The sequence below is a fragment of the Pipistrellus hanaki genome (assembly GCF_964339955.1).
Source record: "Pipistrellus hanaki genome assembly, chromosome: 1".
In the NCBI taxonomy this organism is placed as follows: Eukaryota; Metazoa; Chordata; class Mammalia; order Chiroptera; family Vespertilionidae; genus Pipistrellus; species Pipistrellus hanaki.
In genome coordinates, this window is record NC_140503.1 from 86,289,453 (window position 1) to 86,303,718 (window position 14,266).

The 14,266-nt window shown below is 39.7% G+C and overlaps 1 protein-coding gene across 1 annotated transcript in view; it reads left to right on the plus strand.

The window, feature by feature from the left end:
* The first annotated feature begins 481 nt into the window (after positions 1-481).
* The window catches only part of LOC311618509 (sperm-associated antigen 6), a 39,083-nt gene continuing 25,298 nt past the window's right edge, over positions 482-14,266 (plus strand). The window contains exons 1-4 of the mRNA XM_084876142.1: positions 482-604; positions 691-786; positions 11,047-11,213; positions 13,988-14,171. Of these exons, the coding sequence (XP_084732268.1) occupies positions 580-604; positions 691-786; positions 11,047-11,213; positions 13,988-14,171 (472 nt within the window). The 5' untranslated portion in view covers positions 482-579. The remainder of the gene's footprint in view (positions 605-690; positions 787-11,046; positions 11,214-13,987; positions 14,172-14,266) is intronic.

Here is a 14,266-nt window from a genome sequence, read left to right on the forward strand (position 1 = left end):
AACCCGGTGGGGGGCTTCGCAGCGGCCGGGCTCGGGGCAGCAGCGGGCGGGTGGGCGGCACCAGTGCACCCGCCCCCGTGCCGCCCGCGCGGGCCCTGGGTGGCTTCGCCGGCGAAGTGCCGGGGTCACATCCACCTGCAGGAGCCGCACCTGATGCGCCTGAGAGCGGCGGGCACGCCCCCCACCAGCTGCTAACAGGGGTGCAGCGCCGCTCCTGGCGGCCCAGGGCGGGCCAAGAGCAGAGGCCGCGGGGAGGGCACCCTCCAGGCCCGGACGCCCTGCCCCGCAGAATGGGGCCCTCCACGGTGCAGCTCCTGCCGCGGGTGGGCGCGTTGGCGCGTCCGGGCGCCCGGGCAGGTGAGGTTCTCCCCGGACTGGCTATTCTTGGGGGCGCGGGGCCCCGCCCCCGTGACGTCAATCCAGAGACTGACAGTTGAAGCCGGACCGCTGTTCGGGTCGGTTGCTCCGGAGACCCGGGTACACAGAGAGGACTGGCCTCCGTCCGCTCCTGGGACTCGAAGGCCCGGGACACACGAGCCAGGTGGCCCCCAGCTTGGCCAGCGGAGAGCCGCAGGCACCATGAGCCAGAGGCAGGTGCTGCAAGGTAGGAGCTGGGGCGGCTGCCCCACAGCACTGGACGGGAGCCAGGGGGTGACTGAGCAGCTCCCTCCACCGTGTCTCTCTCCGCAGTGTTCGAGCAGTACCAGAAAGCCCGCACCCAGTTCGTGCAGATGGTGGCAGAGCTGGCGACCAGACCCCAAAACATCGAGACCCTGCAGAACGCGGGTGAGCCCTCCCCTGCACCCGCGTCGCCCGCACCCCTGGGGCTGTCGTCACCTGGTGCCCTGCGCCTGCAGCCATTGGTCTGCCCGGTCCTCAGCCCTGCCTCGCCCATCACAGCACCCCAGGCCAGTCACTGCCTGTCACTGGGCTCTCCTGCAGAGTTCCCACTCCCACCTCTCCTGACCCCTGCCTCCCATCCCATCCCATCCCTATCCCCTGTGGCTGAGTTTGGGGAGAAGGAGTGGGGCTGGAGGAATGCCTCCAGTTCACTGCGAAGGTGGTAGAAGCATTCAATCTCTTTAGCGGGCCTTTGGGGGTGAGGCTGAGCGGGTGAAGCTCACAGTCGGGTGTGAGAGGGGCCCTATTTCCATCTTTACTGCAACCAGGCAAGTGTCAGGTGGAAAGTCAAAGCCAAACCAGCTACCTGCCTGAAGTCATTCTATGTGAACGGGAATCTGCCCTAATCAGGCCCGGTTACTGTGCGGTGCCCCTGCCCGTCACCCTGCCTTGATCACCTTAACTTCCCACCAAGGAACTCCAGAGCCGCTGTTATTTTTCATTTTGCATTAGTGAAAGAGCTTGATACGCTTGAGTCTTTTCCAGGAGATTCAAAGTCGGTAAAGATCTAGTTTTGAGAAACCCTCATAATATTTCTCATTTCACCCCTCAGCCCAACTCATGCAGATTATTTGCTTCTTATCTAGTAACAAGGAGACAATGGTGGCTCTCCTCTCCCTTCCCTTTCTTCTCTCAGTAAGCGTGATCCACCAGGATCTGCACTCAAAGTAAGAGCATCTTATCACTACTGTGTCATGAGAAACCTTCGATTTATAGGATATGATCTTTAAGACTCACTTAAATTCACATGCAATTAAAAGAAAATTAAGAACATTAAAATTAAGGGCAAGAATGTTTAGACATAAATTTACTGTGGGTTATTTTTAGGGTTACTAGATACTACAGCATTTTTATGTGTTTTGTTGTTGTTTATCAGTGGGAGGAATTTTGGTGTTTATTCCTTGTATGTTTTCACTTTGGGTCAGGACATGCATTAAGAATGGAGCAAGTGCATTTTATAACAGTTTTAAAAACTTTGTTTAGGGGTAATTGTAGATTCACATGTAGATGTAAGAAACAGTACAAGATCCTGAATACCTGGAAACTGTGGGATGATATCACAACCAGGAGGTGACATGGGTAATTCTCTGATTTAACCCGGATTCTCCCAGTCTGACTTGGACTAATGTGTTTGTGTGTGTGCTATGCAGTTTTATCCTGTAGGAGCTGGGGCGGCTGCCCATCACCATAGTCAAGATACAAACCATCACCATAGTCAAGATACAAACCTCTTTCATCACCCAAGGGTGCCTCCCTGTGTTGCCCTTTTCTAACCACACCCACATCCCTCCTGTCCCTAACCCTGGGCAACTTGCTCTAATCTCATCCACTTTTAAAATTTCACTATTTCAAAATTGATAATCTTTTGTTCTGTAGTTGTTTCCTGTGGGTTAATTTACTTTCTTCTGCATGTGTGTGTGTGCTTTTATGCATGCATGTATACTCCTCAAAGTACTCAGAACAGAACTAAACATACATACTGTTTCATATATACTGACTAAATAAAGTTTATTACAGCATAATTCATTTTAAAATGCACTTATATTTTAGAGGTTTTTTTTTTCTCTTTTAGTCCTACTCAATGCCCTTTGTTAATGGACACTTACTATTTACAAATATTTAATTTTTGGACAATATACTGCTCATCTAAAACATTTTCAAAATAGGGAAGATTATTGACATTACATTAAAAATTTGATACAGAAATATGGAAATATAGGTAATACTTAAAATACACATTATCATGGTTTAGTATAATTGTGGCAGGCTTTCTCTTCCCATAAGTGTACAATGTAGAATATCCAAACAGGCTAAATGATCAGTGAAGTAGAAGTGACTTAGAGATGACATTTAACTTTTAATTATATTTTAAATTTAGAAAGGGAGGAAGAGAGAGAAACATGGATTTGTTGTTCCACTTATTTATGGATCCATTGGTTGATTCTTGTATGTGCCCACAACCTTGCCCGTGGAAACCACAGTCTAACCAACTGAGCACCCAGCCACAGCTATTGGACATTTTAAACAGCCACCTGTTCTCACTTATGAAGGAATGGAATACGAAAGAAATACAACTGCCCTAACCGGTTTGGTTCAATGGATAGAGCGTTGGCCTGCTGTCTGAAGGGTCCCAGGTTTAATTCGGGTCAAGGGCGTGTACCTTGGTTGCGGGCACAACCCTGGTGGAGGGTGTGCAAGAGGCAGATGATTGATGTTTCTATCTCATAGATGTTTCTAACTGTCTATCTCTCTCCCTTCCTCTCTGTAAAAAATCAATAAAATATATATTTTTAAAAAGGAATATATCAATGTCTTAAAGTTATCTGCACTTTAATATCTTAATGGAACACTAAGATTTTTCTTTTCCTGAGAAATTTATTTTAACATATTTTATGTTATCTAGATTCAATGTAAACACTGCTTATTATTTTACTCTGGAGATAAGACATTTATTCACATAAAACTAGAGGACCACATAAGATGTGATGTCAAGGATGGCTGCTGTGCTTTGCATGACTTTGGGTGTATATTTATATCATGGTCAATGTGAACAGCAGCCCCTGGATTTGTGCAGTACACAGCCATACATGGTGGACTTGGGGGTTATTCAGTCTTCATTTTCATTTATTTCACTGAAAGTAAGTAGTGCAAACACCAAAGTTCTCCATGGCTTCCCATTTCACTTAGAGTAGCATCACAAGCCCAGCAGGTGTAGTTCAGTGGTTGAGCATTGACCCAGGAATCAAGAGATCACCAATTTGATTCCCAGAGAGGGCACATGCCCAGGTTTCTGGCTCAATCCCCAGTATGGGGCATGCAGGAGGCAGTCAATGTTTCTATCTTTCTATACCTCTCCCTTCCTCTCTCTCTAAAAAATCAATAAAAACATAAAAAAAAAAAGACTATCGTAACAAAATCTTAATTTGACCTAGAGCCAAACTTGAGCTGGCCCAACCAAGCTCTCCAGCTTTGTCTCTTGCCCCGTTACCCTCCCACTTGACATTTCAGGCTGGTCTGACTTTCTCATGGCTTCTTCAACAGTCTGCCACAATCCTGCATCCCTGTCCAAGCCAGAACCTGGAAGTATCACCGATTCCTCCATCTTCTTCACACTAATCAGTTTCTCTCCTAAATGCCTCCTTAGGCCATTCACTTTTCTCTTTCCCTTTTGCCATTGCTGTTCTCCAGGCTATCTGCACAACCAGTGTAGTTCCTACAACAGCTTCCTCTGTGGTCTTCCTGCCCCCAATAGTGTCTATTTTTATCCTTTCTTCCCAGTGTAATGAGAGTGATCCTTTTTCACCAAAGTACAGATTTGATCCTATCACCGCACTGACACTGGTGTTCAGATACAATTCAAAATACTTAAAATAGTTTATTGGACCCTTTAGGATTTTGGTTTCTTTTAATTAACCTTCTTTCTCCAGCCTCCTCTCTCCCCTCTTGTACTGTAGTCATACTGCATTCTCAGTTTTGTCAATATATCAAACTGTTTTTGGTTCTGAGCTTCATTTATATAGTTCCTTCTGGTTGGAATACTCTGTAATCCATTTACCTCACTAATTCTTCTTTTTTTTAACAGGCAACATGCCTCCAAAACCTTCAGATCTCAACTTAAGTGTCACTGCTCCTGGGTTGCCTTTTCTGTGTTCTTCAAAGCCTGGGCTCGATGCTCTCCCATGTTTGCAGAGCGCACTCCGCATATTTCATTGCATACATCATAATGTGTTGCATTTGTTATCTCTCAAAGCCTCTATACAAGTTCTTTGAGGTTAAAGACAATTGCGTTTTCAACACCTTGTCTATTCTGAATAGGTATTTCTTTTATTTTTAATTACAATTTACGTTCAACATTATTCTATACTAGAGGCCTGAGGCACAAAATCTGAGCAAGGGGCTCGGCTCTCCCAGCTGCAGCGGCTTGCCTTGGTCCTTGCAGCCCTAGCTTTGTCTGGAAGGTCATCCAGAAGGACACCCGGAAGGTCGTTCGGCTGTCCAGTCTAATTAGCATATTATGCTTTTATTATTATAGATTAGTTTCAGATGTACAGCATAGTGACTGGAAAATCATGCACTTTACAGATTGGTTCCCCCAATATTTCAATTACCTCCCCAGCCCTATACATAGTTATTACAATATTATTGACTGTCTTCCCTAATTTACATCTCTGTGACTATTCTCTAACTACCAATCTGTACTTCTTAATTCTTTTACCTTTCACCCATCTGCCCCAACCTCCCTTTCTTCTGTCAACTGACACTCTCTTCTCTATTTCTATTTCGTTTGTTTATTTTGCTCCTTAGATTCCATATATAAGTGAAATCATATGGTATTTATCTTTCTCTAGCTGATTTATTTCATTTAGCATAATACCTTCTAGGTCTATTCATCCTGTCACAAAAGGTAAGATGTCATTCTTTTTTATGGCTGAGAAGTATTCCATTGGGTATATGTACCACAGCTTTTTTTTTTTTTTTTAATTCTCATCCAAGGACATGCTTAGAGAAAGAGAGGGGAGGGGGGGGAAAGAGAGAGAGAGAGAGAGAGAGAGAGAGAGAGAGAGAGAGAGAGAGAGAGAGAGAAACAGTTATGTGAGAGAAATATCAATCTATTGCCTTCTGTACGTGCCCCGACCAGGGATGAAGCTCACAAGCTAGGCATGTGCCCTGACCAGAAATCAAACAGATAACGTTTCATTGTAGGGGATGATGCCCAACCAACTGAGCCACACCGCCAGGGCCCAAAATTCCACTTTTAGATATACAGGTACACTAAAAGGAATTGAAACCTGGGACTCAGATAGATACGTGTACACCAGTGCTCATACAAGCATTATTTACAATAACCTAAAAATGGAAACAACTTAAATGCCCATCAACAGAAGAGTGGACAAACAATACGTTGTATACATACAATGGAATATTATTCATCTTACAAAGGTAATGAGATTCTGATACATGCTGCAATAGATGAACCTTGAAAACATACTAAGTAGGAAATAAGCCAGGAAACAAAAGGACAAATAGTATATGATTCCATTGATATGAGGTATCTACAGTAGACAAGTTCAAAGAGACGGAAAGTAGAATAGAGGTTACCAGGGACTGCGGTATGGAGAAATGGGGAGTTGGTGTTTAATTTGAATAGCGTATCTGTTAGCAATGATGAGAAAGTGCTGGAAATGATAGTGGGTTATGATTATGCAACATAGTGCCACTGAATTGTACATCTAAAAATGGTTAAAATAATAAATTTTGTTATGTGTAACTTACCACAATAAAAATAAATAAAATTGAAACACAAAAAGATAAAAAGCAACCAGAAAACTTTACTATGATTTAAATTCCCCTGAGGTGTTTATAGACACTTGTTTTTAAATAAACAAAGGTGAGATGTTAAATATCTTTATAAACAGAAGATTGAGGTAATACATATATAAATTATATGTAATATGAGAATGAATGGGTAATTTTTTTGTATGTAATAGGCATGCAAAATCAAAGTAATTAGGTCTGTGTTGCTCTGAAGGGAATTAAAGAGCTGGGATTATTTTGAGGCTATTTTATAATCTCCACTTGATTATTAGTCCCTTGAGAGTAGGAGCTGCCTTAACTCGTGTGTAGTTCTATTCCTTGCCACTTGGTAAACCCTGACATGTGTTTTGAGTGAATGATTGTGGGCAGGGCCAGCAAGGCTGTTTCTGTTTGGGGCCTAACTGGATGGCAGTGTAAGTATTAGCAGCAATGTCCCCGGCATGGCACTAGAACAAGAAAAATAGAAAAGGAGCTCAAAGCTATAAAGCTGGAGGAGAGAGAGGGTTGTAAAGATTTTCCTATAAGTTAAATTTCAAAAATAGTTTCACACTGTTTTACCAGTTTGTATAGAGTATACTAAATTGATTTATTATAAATATTAGGTATATTACATGAATTACTTTTAATATTAGGTATTAGATAGATCATGTTGGCTCCTTCAGTGTAGACTCCCAATGAGGTCATTAGCTGCTCCCTAGGGACCTTGTATATCTGAATAGCAACTATTCAGACTGCTGTAATTGATGGACTCTAAATTTTCATGCATTCGCTCACCAAGGATCAATTACTATGAATTTCTAATGGACAGGCAGGTAAGAAAAATTTATTTTTATGTCATATTTACTTAATTTCTCCTTTTCTCTCCACCCTTCCCTCAACCTTTCTCCTCTTCCACCCCCATCCCCTACCCTCATCTCTTGGATCATTGTAGCATTTTTAGAACAAACCTGTAATTGTAACAAAGTCTCCATGCTTAATCTGTGTAAAAGATAAAATAAAAAACCAGGTCCCTGGAATCTAATGATTATAAAGCACTAAGGAAAATTTAAGGAGTATAAATTTGGGGCAGTATTTTCTCTAATAAGAATAATCTTATTCAAACAAAGACATTTATTTATTTTTATTGAATTTATTTGGGTGACATTGGTTAATAAAATTATATAGGTTTCAACTGTATAATTCTATAACTAATTATCTGTATATTGTATTTTGTGTTCACCATCCAAAGTCTAATCTCCTTCCATCACAATTTATTCCCTGTTTACCCACTTCTACCTGCCCTACCCCCCAAAATAAAGATATTTTATTTTTTTATTTTTTTAATTGAGTTTTTACAGAGAGGAAGAGAGAGGGATAGAAAGTTAGAAACATCGATGAGAGAGAATTATCGATCAGCTGCCTCTTGCACACCCCCTACTATGGATGTGCCTGCAACCAAGGTACATGCCTTTGATAGGGATTGAACCCGGGACCTTTAAGTCCACAGGCCAATGCTCTATCCACTGAGCCAAACCGGTTTCGGCAAAATAAAGATATTTTAAATGGAAGCTTTAGCTGTTACTTTTATAGGTTCAGAGATTTTAAATTTTTCAAAATCTTTATTGTGCTACTGTCTGGACTAAGGAATACAGGGAAAGTGTGATAGAGCAGAAGTTTCCATGCAGAAGCCTAATCTGGATACTGAATACAGGAATAGAAGGAAAGAGCTTGTGTGTTCTTTTATTGACATTATTTTTCCAGGGCCAAATGCTGTGGAAATACGAAGGAGAGAATATATAAAGTAGAAAGTTCCTTTGATTATATGAACAAGTGAAATACCTTTGGGAGGTAAAATATTTTACTGCTAAAATTGCTAACGGAGATTTTCCAGAATTGGAGACTTGGTAAATTAGCTAAATACTGTAACTAATAATAAACACATAATCAAATTAAGTACTATAAACCTGGAGAGATAAATTTATCAAATTCTTAACATAGAAGGTCAAAGTTCTTAAGAATTTAATTTAAACTACCTAGGTTGGATTGATTTTCTAATTATATTTCAAAAGACAATAAGTGACTTCCTTCACATAAATCTATCAAGTGAGGAAAAAAGGAAATAACAGATTCAGGAAAAAAAAAAATAACATAAACCGGAATTGTTATTCTCATTTTTTTTAAAATTGTGGTTCTTTTTAATTGTGTTCTGAGAATACTTATTCTTTATATTTTTTGCCTTATTAATGTATTTAGTGTAAAACTTTCAATATATGTTTACAAATTCAGCTTTTGTTTCGTAAGTGAAGCATATTTATTATCAACAATGTCAAGCTGTATTCAACAAAGTGGGCAAAGGACTTAAGAGACATTTCAGCAAAGGTGATGTAAACAAGCACTTGAAAAGACATCCACCCTCATTAGTGCTAGGAAAATGTAAATCAAAACCACAATGACATACCACTTCACACCTATTAGAATGCCTATTAATTTAAAACAACAGAGAAGCTGAAACCGGTTTGGCTCAGTGGATAAGCCTTGGCCTTCGGCCAGCAGACTGAAAAGTCCCGGGTTTGATTCAGGACTAGGGTATGTACTTTGGCCAAGGGCACAGCCCCAGTAGGGTATATGCAAGAGGCAGCTGATCGATGATTCTCTCTCATTGTGTTTCTAACTCTCTATCCCTCTCTCTTCATCCCTGTAAAAAAAAAAAATCAATACAGAATATATTTAAAAAACAAAACAAAACAGGAAAAATAAGTGGTGGTGAGGATGTGGATGGAGAAATCTGAACCTTTGCACTTTGCTGGTGGGATGTAAAATGGTGCAGCTTCTGTAGAAAACAGTTTAACAGCTTCTAGATGATGGTGGTGATTACACATCATTGGAAATGTACTTAGTACCACTGAATTATACACTAAAATTGGCTTAATTGGTGACTTTTATGTTTTGTTTATTTTACCACAATTAAGAACAAAATGAAGTAATAAAGCAAACTACAAAGAAGAGTTTGACAAATTGTTTTAAACCCAACTTTCTAGGAAGAACCCATGTTAACTTGGTAGTAATTCTAATACCTCATTCTGTGCTTTAAGCTTTTTGTTGTGAGGTCCTTCAGAAATTATCTCTTAAGGAAAAAGAATAGATAATAATATAAGCAACGCTTATGAGCAGAGGCATGTTGAATTGTTTCACAGGAGCTATGGCCCAGGCATGAGCAGGAGTGCTTTGTGCCTGCAAAGTTAACCAGCCTGTGCAGGTTTTAAACTCGCAATTGTGGCCTTGTAGAAGGTGGTCTAACCAAGCAACTTAGACATGAAATGATCATTAAATGAAGTGGGAGGCTATGAAAATGTATCTGAAATAAGCATCATTTCTGTCTGTTTATGTTATTTGGTAATACTATTTATCTTACTTCAGTCTAATCCTAAATGTTATTGTACCAGTAAATGTTTTTCTTTTATTCTATTTCAAATGTTTCTGGATGTAACATTAAAAAAGAATATTGATGCCCTGGCAGGTGTGTCTCGGTGTTTGAGCATCAACCTATGAAGCAGGGATCATGGTCCTATTCCCGGGTTGCAGGCTCAATCCCCAGTGGGGCGTGCAGGAGGCAGCCAATCCATGATTCTCTCGTATCATTGATGTTTCTATCTTTCTCTCCCTCTACCTTCCTCTCTGAACTCATTAAAAACATTTTTAAAGAATATTGGAAATATATGCTTTTATAGATCACTGGAATATGTTTTTATGGAAAAGATGTAATAACATCAGTTGATTAACTGGCTGTAAATTACATAAAGTTTAGAAAATCAAGGGGCACTTTGTTCCAGTTTAAATTCCATCTTTAACTTTCTTATAACATTAGATTAACACACCATCATAAAGCACAAATAGCTGTTGACTATTTTATGCATTTCTAGGAAGGCAAAGTTAATATTAAAAAAATGTAATATCCAATGAAATGACCAAAATGCCATTACTATTTATCTCCCTCTTCCTACCTCTTCAATTTTAATACATATTATTTGCTTAGCAATTATAAATAAAGAAATGTCAGAATTTCTAACCTTGCTCCACCACTTATTAGTTGTGTGATAATTTTTTAAACCTTTCTCTGACTAAATGCCCTTATCTGTAAAATAGACATAGTAATAAGGCCTACATCATAGGTTTGTTGTGAGAGGTCAGTGGATTAATTTGGAAAACAAATCTTTAGAACAATGCATGCATACAAGTGCTCCATAAATATAAGCTACTTTTATTATTGTTGTGAGGATGATACACCTTCTCTGTATTCAGTCCTAAAATGAATATTGTGAGAGCCAATAATACGATATACTTTCTTATATTAAAGATTTTATTTTTGGAGATAATGTCAGAAATATGATTTGTAGTCCTTCATGAATGTGAGGTCCTAGCCAAATGAAAGACTTCACTGAGAAGAAATAATCTGAACTGAGCCCTGAAAGACAGAATTTGCAAAGATGAGGGGAGGGACGTAAGCGGGGAGGCGAACCAGCCTATACTCTGTGCCAATGTGCTCCACAACCTTCCTTTTCCTCCCTCCTGACAGCCTGTCAGGTCACAGCTAGTGTTTACCAATCAGGGATTTAAAATCCTCTCTAGCCCCACAGCCGTTCTTATTGCCACACTATGCTGCTCTTTGATAATTACAGGTTATATTCTGTGTCTTGGCCGATTATATGCTTTTAAACATCCCATTTGATTTTTAGTGGCTAATTGTTTTTGCTGATTTTTTTCCCTTCGTTTTCATATTTGTAAATATGAAATTGTACGTTTGCTTTTTAACTTAGGTTTTGCTGGTTTGTGTCCTTTCACCGTGTCACTCAGGTGTCATGTCTCTGCTGAGGCCTCTCCTTCTGGACGTGGTGCCCACCATCCAGCAGACGGCCGCTCTGGCGCTCGGGAGGCTGGCTAATTACAATGACGACCTGGCGGAGGCAGTTGTCAAGGGCGACATTCTTCCACAGCTTGTTTATTCACTGGCAGAACAGAATGTAAGAATCCTTTTTAAATAAGTTATGTTTTTTACTTTTAAAATTAGGTAGTTTGGGTACATTTGCAAGCTTGTAGGCATTAGAATTATTAGGATGTTAATGCACATTACATTCAATTATTTGAACTGAACATAATATCCTTAGGGCAGTCTACTTGAGGTTTTTTCCATTATTGTTAATATAAAGAGAAAGAGATTTTAAAACTTAATGTAATTATACATCTAGCAGTATTTCTGTGTGTGGGAGTGTTAAAATTATAGGATCAGCCTTAGGTATATAAAGCCTTAGGCAAACAAAAAGTTGTTTACAGAAATCTTTATATACAGGAGAAATTTGGTTAATGGCAACTGTAGGAAATTGCTTTAAAGTGAGGGGAGATAAGTATCCAAAAAAAAGGAGAATGTATTTAATGGAAGGTTTAGTAAAGCATTTTTACCAAGTATGCAAGCATATCAGGCTTTTTAAGGCTCTGTAGTTAGTACTGACTATTAAAAGCCCAAGGATTTGTCAGTGAATTTGAAAATTCTACAATATAATAAATTAAAATAGCTTAAGGCGATGATAAGAAATGCATCACCATTATTTTTTACACAATTATAGGAAAATCTGTAGAAAGAGCTACTTTTAAACTCTTAATTTTCCCTTAGTTTTATATAATAAAGAGGTAATATGCAAATTAAACATCACACCCTCCTGAGATGACTGCCAATGACCAGGCCGGCAGGGGGGTTAGTGAGGGACAACCAAATGACTGAACAAGGAGGCTACGTGGGGCGTGGGGTGACCAGTCCAGCAGGGAGGGAGCAGTTGGGAGCAACCTGGCTGGCAGCAGGGGGCAGTTAGAGGTGATCAGGCCATCATGCAGAGACAGTGAGGAGAAATCAGGCTGGTGGGGGAGGGGGGTTTAGGGGGCAGGAGGGTTGTTGCAGTAAGGAGCTACCAGGCAGGCAGGCAGGCAGGCAGGCAGGCAGATAAGCAATTAGGAACCAGCATTCCAGGTTTGTGAGAGGGATGTCCGACTTCCAGTTTAGACCTGATTCTGAGGGGTCCTGAATTGGAGAGGGTGCAGGCTGGGTTGAGGGGACACCCCCCATGCATGAATTTCATGCACCAGGCCTCTAGTTCTTATAATAAATTAGTAACTATTTGGTTTACCTACTTAAAATTAGACTTTACAACAAATATTTAAATATCTACATGTGTTACATTTAAGAAACTAAAGAAATACATGAAATTAAAGCAGCATTACTAAGTAGCATATTTCTTGTTTTGTTTTGTTTTGTTAATCCTCACCTGAGGAGATTTTTTCCCATTGATTCTCAGTGGGGAGAGAGAGAGAGAGAGAGAGAGAGAGAGAGAGAGAGAGAGAGAGAGAGAGAGAGAGAGAGAGAGAGAGAGAGAGAGAGACTAGCATCAACGTGAGAAAGAGACATCGATTGGGTGCCTTCCACATGCACCCAGATCAGTACCGGAGGTTGGACCTACAACCCAGGTACTTGCCCCTGACCAGAGTTGAGCCTGCTACTCTTCCCTGCTCCAGAGCTCTAACCACTTAGCATACCAGCCGGGGCTAATATATGGCTTACATCATCAATACATACCAGTTTTTGAGCTATAATGTTAAAAATATACTTGGTATATTTTCTCTCTTATAAATTATTTGCATCTTAATATTCTAGCCTAAGTAAATGGAATGCATTCAAAACAGGTGCTATGACACCCAATCACTTTTTAGTAGTCACTGTAAAGAAATAGAAACAGAAACTTAAATGTAGGGTTAACTGGATTCTGTTAAAAGAAGATTTAGGAAATCATTGCTATGTAATTATGTGCACCGTAAAACATTTAATTTTCTTAGCTATATAAAGAAAATCAAGTTTCAGTTTTATTTCTTAACCTTATAAAGTTCATATGTAGAAAATATTGTAAATATGAAGCATTCACATAATAGTCATTTGTATTTATCTTTTTTTAAAAGCATTTCTAAAAGGGGATAAATAACATATCTCATTGTTTGACTAGTTTATTTGCCAGGAAAAGGTTTTTGTTTTTTTTAAATATATATACAAATATTTCAGAGGGGGTAATGGAGAGTGAGAAAGAAACATCAGTGTGACAGTGAAACATTGATTGGCTGCCTTGTGTACGCCCCCTACTGGGGATCGAACCCATAATGGACTGTGAATCAAACAGCAACCTTTCAGTGCCCTGGACAACACCAAACCAACTAAGCCACATCGGCCAGGGCTGCCAGAAAAAGTGTTAAAATGTATCATGGATGTTTTGCCTTTAAATTTAGGACACCAGAAAGATGATTTGAGGTTATGAAAGGCCTACCAGCCTTAGAGACTGAGGGCAAGTGAAGGAAACGAATTTGCCAGTTGACAGTTTAGTTTCTTTCATATGTTAACAATCCAACATGTTTCAGGTGTCAAACTAATACCTTCAGTGTAATGCAGACACATAAAAATCTCAGTGCTTTATGAATTTGTAGAAAATAAAATTTGCAGGAAATAAAATATTTTATAAATGTATGTTTTAAAGTAAAACATTTGAAATGTAATATGACTTGCATTGTTTTGTTTAGTTACTGAACGAAAGCAATGAGGAATGTCAACAAATCAAAATGATGTTCAGGATGTTTTTCTTTAGTATTTAAAAGCGTTTGATCTTTGCTATATTAATGTTATTTTTAAATTGGTTTTGGTCTTTTTAAACTTTCATTGTATAAATGCTCAATTCACTTTGTGCTTTATCTATTTAATCCTTGTTAGCGTTTCTATAAAAAAGCAGCTGCCTTTGTGTTGCGAGCAGTTGCTAAGCACTCCCCACAGCTAGCTCAGGCAATAGTGGACTGTGGAGCACTGGACACACTAGTGATATGCTTAGAAGATTTTGACCCAGGAGTCAAAGAAGCTGCAGCCTGGGCTCTTGGATATATTGCAAGACATAACTCAGGTAATGGGGCATATTTTAAAGTGGGGTTATTAAAGTATATATTTACTAGGTAAGTCTGGTTTTGCTTAATAAAGCATAAGTGAGGTTCTAATCAT